This window comes from Polyodon spathula, chromosome 27 (genome assembly GCF_017654505.1).
Source record: "Polyodon spathula isolate WHYD16114869_AA chromosome 27, ASM1765450v1, whole genome shotgun sequence".
In the NCBI taxonomy this organism is placed as follows: domain Eukaryota; kingdom Metazoa; phylum Chordata; class Actinopteri; order Acipenseriformes; family Polyodontidae; genus Polyodon; species Polyodon spathula.
This window is the reverse complement of record NC_054560.1, coordinates 2,133,248-2,146,073: the sequence shown is the minus strand read 5'-3', so window position 1 is coordinate 2,146,073 and position 12,826 is coordinate 2,133,248. Positions and strand designations below refer to the sequence as shown.

Genomic DNA, 12,826 nt, shown 5'->3' with positions numbered 1-12,826 from the left:
AAGCATCTGCCAACCAAGCTTTTTTTTTGGTGACTGGCATGAATGTGTAATAGGGACATGCAGCTTGCACACAATTATGATCATTTCTTTTAGATATGTTTTTAAAATCTGCATACGCATAGCAATGATATAACTGAAATGGAATCCTAGGACAAGTTCCTCTTTTATGAAGATCTGGAAATTTTTCTCATGCTATAATTAATCAATCACTGTTAAACAGTAACTGTGAACACTGCCTTTTGCAACTGCAGCACAGTTTTTACAAGTCTGTTGCAGTTTTAAAGGTGGTATTAAAGAAGTTCCTATGTGAAGCGTGTTGCGGTTTTAAAGGTCGTTCTCATGCTGTTTTGGGTCCCCTGTAAGTGGATGTGTTTTCTTGTTTTTCAGTTTAAAAGGATGCTGAATCGAGAGCTGACACACCTATCAGAAACCAGCCGGTCTGGGAACCAGGTCTCCGAGTTCATATCAAACACATTTTTAGGTAAGTAAAGCTTGCACATGATACTTACATTATTGTGGACAGCTATGAATGAAAGTTTTGCATCACCTAGAATTTTAGGATTGGGACATAACTACAAAAACAAACTATATGAACATAATTTTGATCTTTTATTTAATATCATGTAATCAAAGAAACCACACAATTATATTGCAAAACTCTACAGTATTTCATGTTAGATTTCAAAATGACACATATTTCAATTTTTGTCAGTTTTTCATTGAGTGTAGGGAAAACTACAAAGCGGTGTGTAATTCAATATTTAACGTAACATTATCCAGCTGGTTTCATTCGACTTTCTGAAACAAAAGGAGTTAATTTTGTAGGGTGAGGCAAAAGTGTTGACCGTAGCGATACAGTTCACATGGTCTCTACCTTTAAAACACGAGTTACAGTTTAGCAATACAAACAATCCAATCAGCACAACACATAAACACACATACACAGAGTGGAGGGAAGGCATGACCAGTTGACCAGTAGAGGAGGAGCAGATAGAGCGATAGGGGGCATGGAGAGACACGAGGGATTGGAGGTAGAGGGGGCAGTGTCGTGAAGAGAGCGGTAGGCATGTACATGCAGTGAGCAAGGCAGGACAGCCCCGCACCCTATTGCTCCCACGCAGCCAGTACATGAGTGTGAGTTGCTGGTGACTACAATGGAGTCGTTTTTGCATTGCCTCACTGTAAAGGAAGAACCAACATTCCTCAACACATTATCTGTTTCCATGGGGACTGTAATATTATTAGACTGTACTTGCGTCACTCGCCAGCGTTCTACTAATATTCCTGCAGAAATTAACCTTCGCCAAATAGATGGCGAAGGAATGGAGAGCAAACAAAAAAAGACATTCAGGGAGTTATTTTCTAGTTCATTTTTGGTGATGCTTGGTTGAAATGTTGAACGTTCAAGTTGATGGTCATAAGCTTAGTTTTACACGAGTCAGACTCAGGACTCTGGATGGAATATACAGTGCACATTCACTGGGGGTGGGCTGTTAGAAATCTTACACATTCTGCACTTCAATTATAGCTAACATGTAGGTGCTGCCACTGTTTGCAAGAAATCCTTTCCGTAGTGCTGCAGTTGCTTGGTTATTTAACCTGGAGGGTGAAATTGTCCCCCATCTTTTAAACGGCTTCTTACCTGTCATAAACCAGCCAGCTGCTTCCCTTGTTGACTGACATGCTTTCACGCTGTGGTTGACATGTAGAAATAAAAATAAGTCTCACCTTTTCGGCACACTGTTTTGGCCGTACTTTTCCCCAGCAATTTGGGTTTCCATGCAGTTTTCTTTTAGGGAGAGAAATTCGCCTTCCAGATGCAAATGGACCTATTAATAATACAATATGGGAGGATCAATTTGAATGTGTCTGTCAGCATTCCCATTTGCCTTGCGTGATGACAGATCTCATGCAGCTTTCCTAAACTGGGTTTACAGGACGTTTTAAGGTTGTGTTGAAGAACCGCAAGGGCAGCCTGCCTCATTTGGCCACCGAAAAAATATAATAAAAAAGCAAAGAAAACTAAACAAAAACCCAGACATATTGTGTGAAATGAGACAAATTAGTTTTTAGAGATTCAACTCTATACACAGTCCTTAAAGCCTGGTGCTGAGGTTGGTATCCCACACCAATAATATAGGGGACAACTGACTCGAATTCCCAAGTATGCTAATTTAATACATTTTGGGGTACAAACTTGACTTTTTTGTTTTTAGTAGGTAAATGATAGATGCTGCTTAAGACTAGTGTAACATGAATTGCATCTTGTCTTACTGCTAAGCAACTGAAAAATCTAAGCTTAAAGTAACCAGCTGTCCGATCACCAAACATGAAAATAGCAAGTGTAAAGGAAATCTTTCAATGTTTTGCAAAGGGCTTCATTTATTATTATTATTATTATTATTATTATTATTATTATTATTATTATTATTATTATTATTATTATTATTTCAATTTGGTCACATAATCTTGCCAGGGCTACTTTCAGCAGATCTCAGTTGATGCTTGTTACAACCTTTAGTTATAAGAAAGCAGCGCAGGGTAAGTCACAAATGTGATCTTTAGTACTGAAGTCTGGTGAACATATGGTATGGCTTTTGGACTTCATTTTTGGTCAAGGCCTTTTAGTCTGAGGTTTACCCACTTTGCCATCCACTTCTACTGGAATGCAAGAGGCACAATACAGTTTCAGCAAACAGATGTCACAGAGGCTCCCATTCACAACACAGCTGATGAAATAAAGCTCAGAGTGGAAGATAGCAAAGGTATGCAATAGCTAAGACTAGATGATGAACAATCAGGAGCACATGGGGGGAACATTTTGCACTTGGTGTTCATGTAACGTTACTTGTTTTTTTCAGATAAACAGCATGAAGTGGAAATCATGTCTCCGATACAAAAAGACAAGGACAAGACAAAGCGGCCCATGTGCCAGATTAGCGGGGTTAAGAAGTTAACGCACAGTACCAGCCTGAATACCTGCAGCATCCCTCGCTTCGGAGTCAAGACCGACAAGGAAGGACCTTTGACAAAGGTTAGGGTTAGTAGTAATTGTAGTAGCAGTCGAATATTCAAACAAACTCAAGCATGCTTGTATTCATTCCTATAGCAGCTTTTATGACAGTATTGAAAAGATGCAAAGGATAACCAATGCATACATGCTAAATATGTAGCACACATCAGAGTTGGGCTTAATTCCATTTGTTCAATTCCATTTCCATTTGTCCAGTTCCAATTCAATTTGTTCAATTCCAATTCAATTTGTTCAATTCCAATTCTATTTGTCCAGTTCCAATTCCCTTTTATACAATTCCAATTCCCTTTCCATTTTATAGCATAGACTTCACTGAGGTTTATGCCATAGGCTTTATCAGGTTATCTGACAAGTTCATTAAGTTGTATTTGTTTGCTCAATAAAGCCTTTGTTGTAAAATGATTTGAATATGAATTTGAATTGATTAAAAGGGAAATGGGAATGGAACTGGAATTTAAATGATGGAATTGACCCCGACTCTGGCACACATTCCACTGTACAGAAAAGTCTTTCTCTCTTTGATGGGTTCCAGATTTGCTCCTAATAGGGTTACTGTAGAATGTGTAGACTTTATACTACATCTTTTGTGCAGAAGTCATCCCTTGCTTAGAACATACACCACAATTATGAAGTAAAACAAAATAACACCTTTATATTTAATAGTAATTGTAAATGCCATCTTGGTTTTTGTGATTTATAATAAGGTGATCATGTGTTGGGTGTCTCTTATTATGATAAACATCACTTTACACTATTTTAGCTGCACAAACTGCACAAGATGAAGCCTGTTAAGAAGAGACACCTGACACACAACATAGTAACTTATAATGCTACCAATTGTGCTACTGTGCTTCTGTCTTCTGGTGTAGAGCCACAGCAAAGCCACTGAAGATCTCTACTCTGCTTATTCATTTTGTCTTTACATTTCAGGAACTAGAAGAAATCAACAGATGGGGCCTTGATGTTTTTAAGATAGCAGAATATTCTGGAAATCGGCCATTAACAGTTGTAATGTACACCATCTTCCAGGTAAATCTGCACTGTTCTACTGCACGGTCCTGTTTTTACTGATTCTCCAAACAGCTTTGCTCTACACTGCTCAATCATTTGCTGATTAAAGCTGATCTGTTCCAACTAATCTCATACTTCAATAATAACCTCAACCACCATAATGATAGAAGCTGCTTTCACTGTTTTTTTTTGAAGAAACAATCACATTTATTAGGGTATTTGAATTAGGTTTTTATTTTCTGACAATATTATTCTGTACCCTATGTGAACAGGCTGGCCGTAATTTGGGTTTGTGCCCCTTTAAAAATCGTGACCCAGAAATAAAAACTTTGATTTTTAGGTCTGATGCACACTTTTATTCAAAATACCAATAAATCAAACAAAATCCTAGCTGTCATTGAGCACTCACTAAACACTGCCAGGCCCCTGACTAACATGCAGGACAGCTACGCTGGTTACCTGCCAAACAAAACACACTTAACAAAAAGCTTTGAAACCATATGTAGGTTTTACCATTAAATTTGCACACCAACAATCCAGCTCTTCACCCTACAGCCATAGCACAGAACAGACTGGCTGCACTCTTTAAATACCCTGCACCTGCTTCTAATTTACAATCACCTCCAGGTGCAGGGGGTAATTGGCAATTAACAAATAATACAATTAAATGAATCAAAAGCAATTAAATTAAGCAAAAGGTGCATTTTCACATGATTTTAGGCAGGGAGAAATCTGACCCTCCCCCTGCCACCTTACACCTGTGAATGATTCTTCAGTAATTACACTTGATTCTGGGTTTACTTTTCATTAAACGATGTATTAAACACGAAGAGATGCAGTGAATTGTTTTATTGCATATGAAAATATATATTTACTTATCATCCTCCATTACTTTAAACACTCATAAACTCATCTATGTATGTATTTGTCCGATACCTTTATTGGAATGACCAGAACACACTGTTTGAGGGCTATTGTAATATTCTTTATTTTATTGGAATGCCCAATTGTTATTTGTATCCCTGTTCACTGCGACGCTTAGGTGTCCTGGTCCTCCGAGGTGTCTACCCGTCGAGGTGACGTCTTGGTGCTCCACCGGATAGCCAGGTGTCTCCTATCGACCCACGAGGTCACTCGTGCACCCTAAGGAGACGACTGGATTCGGGAGGGATGGACTCCCTACCGTGGAACCGGGCCAATTGTGCGCGGCCCCTAGGATCCTTGGGGGCTAGTGTCAGTCGTGACTGTAGCGGACCTAAACTTGGGCGCCAGAGGTATAGGGTCCCACCGTGCATCCACGTGAGGTGCACCTCGCGAAATAACCACGAGGTGAACCCTCGGATAACATTATCCTTGTCGTCAGCAGAATCTTATTAACCCGCCCTAGGACTCCTTCCACTGTTCTCTTATCCCATAAGTGGGTCATTAAATCACTTGTGGGAGTAAAGAGCAGTGGTATTAATACAGTAAAGAGCAGTAGTATTAATACACAGTAAAGAGCAGTGGTATTAATACAGTAAAGAGCAGTGGTATTAATACACAGTAAAGAGCAGTGGTGTAATACACAATAAAGAGCAGTGGTATTAATACACAGTAAAGAGCAGTGGTATTAATACACAGTAAAGAGCAGTGGTATTAGTACACAGTAAAGAGCAGTGGTATTAATACAGTAAAGAGCAGTGTTGTTAATACAGTAAAGAGCAGTGGTATTAATACAGTACAGAGCAGTGGTATTAATACACAGTAAAGAGCAGTGGCATTAATACACAGTAAAGAGCAGTGGTGTTAATACACAGTAAAGAGCAGTGGTATTAATACAGTAAAGAGCAGTGGTATTAACACACAGTAAAGAGCAGTGGTATTAATACACAGTAAAGAGCAGTGGTATTAATACAGTACAGAGCAGTGGTATTAATACAGTAAAGAGCAGTGGTACTAATACAGTAAAGAGCAGTGGTGTTAATACAGTAAAGAGCAGTGTTGTTAATACAGTAAAGAGCAGTGGTATTAATACACAATAAAGAGCAGTGGTGTTAATACACAGTAAAGAGCAGTTGTATTAAGTGTTAAGATTGTTAAAATAGTCACCTGACAACACTAGATGTAAGGTTTGCATCCTTGATTTAAGTTTCCTATGGTTTTCCCTCCCTGAATCAGGAGAGAGACCTGTTGAAGTCCTTTAAGATCCCTGTGGACACGTTTATCACCTTCATGATGACCCTGGAAGATCACTACCACTCGGACGTGGCGTATCACAACAACATCCACGCAGCTGACGTGGTCCAGTCTACCCACGTGCTCCTCTCCACACCAGCACTGGAGGTGAGAACAAAGTGCACAAGCACTACATACAACTCTGAATGAACTGGCGCAAGGAAAGATACAGTGATAGATTTTATAAACATCTAACAGTTGTGAAACATTTGCATTCCAAATACAGGATTTGGCCTTAGTGTTCATATAGCAGTAGGTGCATGTAGTCTTCTGTCTTTTACCTACACAGTTAAATGCTGTGTGCATGCAGTCTTATACACAATCATTTAAGTGATAGAGGCCTTCTTGTGATGGCGTTTCTGAGTGGTACAAACATTCCAGTTAGGTTAAATATTTAAGTGTGTTTAATCCTCAAGCTATACAGAAGCATCGGTTACAAATATTCCCAATATGTTAAAGTGTAAAAGTTTAAACATGCTCAGAGAGCTCTTATTAAATCAGGGGGTGGGTTTTGGGGGTGTTTTTTGTTTCTTTCCCCCAGCACTATGAATCTGTGTACAACCTTTCAGAGCCATCCAACCAGGTGTTTAGAAGTTATACAGGTTACAGTATGAAGAAACACTAAATCAAGTCAACATTGTCATTCAAGATATGAATGATGGTTTAAAACGACCACTTACACCATCATTAACCTAAATATACATTATCAGGGAATTGTTTGGGCTTACTGGAACACTATCAACAGTACTTAATTATATCAGGTCCTTTAGAAATGGTACTAGTGTAATGCATACTGTATTGAGTAAATACATACTCCACTAAATGAATCTACTATAGCAAAGAGAAGTTGAATGCTATTTTGGTAATAATCTCAGGTCTTATTTTTCCTAGGCTGTGTTTACAGACCTAGAGATCCTGGCCGCTATCTTTGCCAGTGCGATCCATGACGTTGATCACCCGGGGGTATCGAACCAGTTTCTGATCAACACAAGTAAGCCTCCCTCAGCTCTGCATCTTCCAATGCAGCAGTGGGTCTTCTTGTCTCATTCTATTGAAGCAGTTGAACCCTGATTGGAGGGAATTGCTGTCTGGGAGAAGATAAAGAACCATGGTATAGACAAGTCCAACTATCCAACAATCATGGTTTTATTAAAGATAAACAGTGCCTTTATTGCTATTGTTATTGTCTAATTCACAGATTAATTTTTGTGTTTAATGTTTTGCTGTTCCTGGTCCTCTACTGTGTGGTAGTTAGAATATGATACACATTTTGCTATGCAGGCCGCCATGCCATGTGTGTATGGATGCATATGAGGGCTCTGATGGGCTACTGAACAATAAGACAAAATTATCACTGAATTGCATTTAATGACTATTTTGTTAAAAGACTAAACGAGTTGGGAAGAATGTGTATTTATACTACACACGTATTCTTCATTGAAGAGCCACAATGTGAACTACAATGAGCGTTGGTATGCTATCTGGTCTTGTATCACCATACAATCAGCACATCTCTACTGCGATAGGATACGATACCTCATGAATCGTGATAGATAATCTTTACGCCCCTAGTGGTAATGCCTTGTAATGGGGTTTCAGAATCATTATAGTTCAAATAGGGTTAGTTTCTCCTTGCCATGCACAAATTGCATTCTCCTCTGTTCCTTATTGAATTAACGGTAAAGGGATCTATTTTAAAGATCTAAGCAGTGGCGGATCTGAACAGCACCACTCTTCAGCTCTGTATTAATTCAAAAAGAGACCCTGTGGACATTGCTTTTTTTGTATATAATTTCCTAAATTGACATGTGTATCCAAGCTGCTGTCCACATACAGGCCAACCTGACATTCACTCAAGAGCCATTGTTCACAAGCAGGCCTGGGGTGTGTGTGTCTCTCAATGGGATAATTAGCCTAAGCGAATCAGAGGCAGGGAACAGAAGACTAACATGCTGGTAAAAATCCCCAGAGCTCTATTAATGGTTATGTGAGGGCAACTCAGTCCAGTATAACAGCTTCTAATAACAGAACAGCAGTTCTTTGAGAAGAATGGGCAGCGGCATATTTGTGAGGGGGGTGTCCAGCTCCTGTCCTCCATTCACCCGTACTGTGGGAATCTTCTGCCAGTGACCAATTTGCAGGTTTTTTCCAATGCTTGTATTTATTTATTTTTTATATCGGAACTAGAATTGCATTATAGGCTTCATTAAAAAGTTCACTGCTTTGACTTCACAATTTTTTTAATGGACTGTTCTGCAATAGTGTATATTTATGGGGGAAGAATGGCAAACAGTGTAAATATGTTTTTCAGAAAATACGTTTTATTTTGTGTAGAATCCCATGGCCATTTTTAAATGAACACATTTTTTTAAAAGATTCATTACTTGCAAAATTTATATATATATATATATATATATATATATATATATATATATATATATATATATATATATATATATATATATAAGAAATATATATATATATAAAAAGCTATATTGATAGTGTTTATGCTACTTTAATAAGTCATAGAACACTGGTCCCTTTACTGAAATATCACATGAAGACACTTAGAAAGACTTGCAGTCAACTCATTTGTCATCACTTTTCATAAATTGTTGTCCGCACTCTCAAACTGCTGTCCAGGTGTACAGCATAGCAACTAGGAATCCATTAAGAAACCAGTAACCTTGAGAACCTTTTCCCTACTCCTGGTGGTGCTTACAGATAACTGGACTTTTCAGCAGGATGTTGAACCAGGCTAGGAAATTAGATTTGATACAACTGTTAATTGCTTGATATACTTCTCACTCAAAACGATACTGCACTGATCAATAGCCACTGGGCTTTAATAGACCTGGAGCTCCACAGAGCATTCGCCTTGTGTTTCATTGTGCTTTCCCCTAATTTCCCTCCCTTCTTCCTCAGACTCAGAACTGGCTCTGATGTACAATGACTCCTCTGTGCTGGAGAATCATCACCTGGCCGTGGGCTTCAAGCTGCTGCATGAGGAGAACTGTGACGTCTTCCAGAACCTGAGCAAGAAGCAGAGGCAGTCGCTCCGGAAGATGGTCATCGACATGGTGAGAGAGAGCACTGGAGCCATGGAGCACTGGAATCACATCCAGAACGATTCAACACTCAACAGTGCACAATTTAGAAACGCTAAAAGAAACTTAAATTCAATGACAAACTGTTGGGATTAGAAGTCTTTTTCAATGTCTTTGTGTTTAAGAAAATAAATGTATGTTTCTTTTCGAATTCCTAAATTCAGCACTGGATGCCTGTAGATCACTTCACCTGTAACCTGGCCCACAACAAAATTGCATTCACAGATTTCCCATTATTTAAAGAAAGGAAATGTTATTCTATATCACATAGGAATGCCTAGTTTATTTGAATATCATTTTCACAAAAAAGGGGTTTCTGCAATGGTAACTGGTATTGCATGGAATATTGAGCCAGCCTTGACAGTCAAATATGTTTCTGCATTCATTTTCTTGGAAAGCAGCCGACAGTATGTGAATTTCTCACTGCCAGGTACTGGCGACAGACATGTCGAAACACATGAACCTGCTGGCTGATTTGAAAACTATGGTGGAGACCAAGAAAGTGACGAGTTTAGGGGTCCTGCTGCTGGATAACTACTCCGACCGAATACAGGTACTACCTGGGGGTACCTTACGGGGGGGGGGGGGGGGCACTACACAGTACACATGTCTAACTCCACTTTAAACTGCATAGCACTTGAATAGGATAGCAAAAGTAACTGCACTCCGAACACAAGACCTGTCAGTCACTGTATCTATTTCATTAGCTAGTCTTGGACAGTCTTTCTGTAAAGTTACTTAGGGTTTGATTTTATCAGATTATAGCGTGTGGGGATTTGCCACAGCTGCATTTTTTAGAGCATTTTACATCACCATTGAATCTACCTGGATTACACCGACCTCTTATTTTTAGGGGTGATCCCGTGATAACTGCAGATAAGTGCTTGATGCAAACCAGAGGGACTGCCAGCATCATTAGTAGGGTTTTTATGGCTTGAAACTCACAAGACCTGCACCCAGTCCTAGGTTTCAGAACTACCTTCAATTAAGTATATTATTTAAATGATCAGGAGCCAGGAGTTTGATGTTAAAAAAATGCCCTTCCCTTACAGCTGAACAACTGGTAATGCTTCAGACTCATGTGTGATCAGTTTAGAGCAGAATTACCAGGGGCCTGATTGTTAATTTTTTTTTTTCAATACAAACCTAAACCAGGGAAGTTCTGAAACCCATAAGTGGGTTCAGGGCTGGTGTAAGCTTTGACAACTGGGTACTATAAGCTTTAATGCTCAAAGTCCTGCACTGTGCCCCTGTGTGCCTGTCTTGCTGTAGGTTCTTCAGAACATAGTGCACTGCGCTGACCTCAGCAACCCCACCAAGCCTCTGCAGCTGTACCGGCAGTGGACAGACCGTATCATGGTGGAGTTCTTCACACAGGGGGACCGCGAGCGCGACAAGGACATGGAGATCAGCCCCATGTGTGACAAGCACAACGCCTCCATCGAGAAGTCACAGGTACCGGAGGCTGGGGAGGCTTCATAAGGTTGAGTCAGAGAGGACTTCTCTTAACATCCCCTTCTGGTTTGAATGGGTAAATACAGGGGGGTATATTTTAATGATCGTGTACACGTAATTTGCTAAACGCTTACACTATTATACTATGCATTTGGTGAAGCAAGCTGAAATGTTTCTTTGTGGTTTATTAGTTTCTGCTGCGTGTGCAAGGCACGCTCTCAGTCTCTCAGTCAGTGGAGCCTGAGGCTTGCGGCTGAGCCTCTCTCTGCAGGTATGTGGATACATGCTTGCATTGCTGGTGGTTGTTATTGTCCCTATGCTGTTCATGTAGCTCCATCTTTCATGGCAAGTTGTCTATTTTTTATGTTTTAGTGTCTGATTTGGTAAATGATGCGGCTGCAATCTCATTCAGGTTCCTCTTGGTATCGGCTTGTTTACTAATATTAACCACCGCGGTTTAAGTATAAATGTAAATATCATGAGATCTCTTTTTTTGTAAAATATCTCCATTTTGTAGTGTCTTGTATTAATTAAATTGAACAATGAAATCTAGTTTTAATACATGCAATGGAGCTTTCCAACCACCTCAGCAAACCATAGTTACAGTATTGGTATCACCCAACACTTTTAAGAATGGCTTTTTTGTATCTGTCATGAGGTTCAGTAATTTAGAGCCATAGAAAAATTAATGATTTATTTAATATTTATTTATAGTAATATGCTGGACTGCAGCGACAGGCTTAGTGAGGCTAATGGCTCTGTTCACTGCGAGATTGAAGCCCTTTTCACACTGGCACTCCTACCCAGGTCCCGATCCGGGTCCTGCCTACCTGGGTCACAATCCCGCGTAGTGTGAAACCACGTACCTGGGTCGTACCCGGCTTGACCCCAGCTCTGGATGTGGGTCGACACGCTTTGACCCCGGTTGACCGAGACAAAATGCATGACTGCCGTTTGTAAGTCTAGGCAGTAACAAAGAGCCACGCCTGAGAGAAGGTTTCACTTACGCAAGGAATGTTTATGTTTAGCCATATTTTGTTGACTGAGACCCACCATGAGCCAGATTGCAGCAGGGATGAAGAAACATTTGCTCTAATCAACATTTGGGCCAACAGTTCAATCCAGAGAAGCTTGGATTGAGAAGTTTGTAACAAGTTGCTTCTGGGTTGCATTTATACACGCATTGTGTACTGTACTGTGTCTGTCACCCAGGTCAACCGTGCTTTATCAAAAGCAGTGTGAGATCACGCATGACACCAGGTCCTGAGCCAGGTAGGTTTTGACCCAGGTAGAGCTCGCCAGTGTGAAAGGGGCTTTAGGGTATGAAATGAGCTCTACAGGTAAATTGACTGTCAGCATTGTTGACTTTGAGTAGATTTAACGTCTACTCTGTACTACATTGTTTATTTATTAGGCTTCATATAGCAGAACGTATACCAAGAACGGGAGGTATGTACCATATTCAATATGATATGTTACTTCATGTAAACAGGTATTTATATTTTATAATTGTTCACTGAAGATATTATGTATTGATTCATTATAATCTGTGTGCTCTTATGTTGCCTTTAGTTGCTGTTAAGTTGGGCTTTACGCATACTGTACTGTACAAATGGCACATTGATGTAAAGTATAATAGTGTAATCTTTTAGTAAATTGCGTGTAATCGATTATTAAAATCTAGGGACATGCCCATCCCTAGTTTGAGCTCTTGTCCTTGTCCTGTTCCAGGTGGGCTTCATCGATTACATCGTGCACCCTCTGTGGGAGACCTGGGCTGACCTGGTGCACCCTGACGCCCAGGATATTCTGGACACGCTAGAGGACAACCGGGAGTGGTACCAGAGCATGATCACACACAGCCCCTCGCCTCCCCCCAAGGAGAGGGAGAAGGAGGGGGGAGCAGCCGGGGAGAAGTTCCAGTTCGAGCTGACGCTGGAGGAGGAGGAGGAGTCTGACACAGAGCAGGACGACATGGAGAGTCCTGTGGACGAAGAGACCAGCG

General features: G+C 40.2%; 1 protein-coding gene across 5 annotated transcripts in view; it reads left to right on the top strand.

The window, feature by feature from the left end:
* The window catches only part of LOC121301411 (cAMP-specific 3',5'-cyclic phosphodiesterase 4D-like), a 169,254-nt gene that overhangs the window by 154,309 nt on the left and 2,119 nt on the right, over positions 1 to 12,826 (top strand). For all 5 annotated transcript variants that reach the window (XM_041230787.1, XM_041230788.1, XM_041230789.1 and 2 more), the window contains 9 exons: positions 388 to 481; positions 2,862 to 3,034; positions 3,965 to 4,063; positions 6,203 to 6,367; positions 7,151 to 7,250; positions 9,185 to 9,339; positions 9,797 to 9,919; positions 10,639 to 10,821; positions 12,553 to 12,826. The exon at positions 12,553 to 12,826 is cut by the window's right edge and continues 2,119 nt beyond it. In XM_041230787.1, the coding sequence (XP_041086721.1) occupies positions 388 to 481; positions 2,862 to 3,034; positions 3,965 to 4,063; positions 6,203 to 6,367; positions 7,151 to 7,250; positions 9,185 to 9,339; positions 9,797 to 9,919; positions 10,639 to 10,821; positions 12,553 to 12,826 (1,366 nt within the window). The remainder of the gene's footprint in view (positions 1 to 387; positions 482 to 2,861; positions 3,035 to 3,964; positions 4,064 to 6,202; positions 6,368 to 7,150; positions 7,251 to 9,184; positions 9,340 to 9,796; positions 9,920 to 10,638; positions 10,822 to 12,552) is intronic.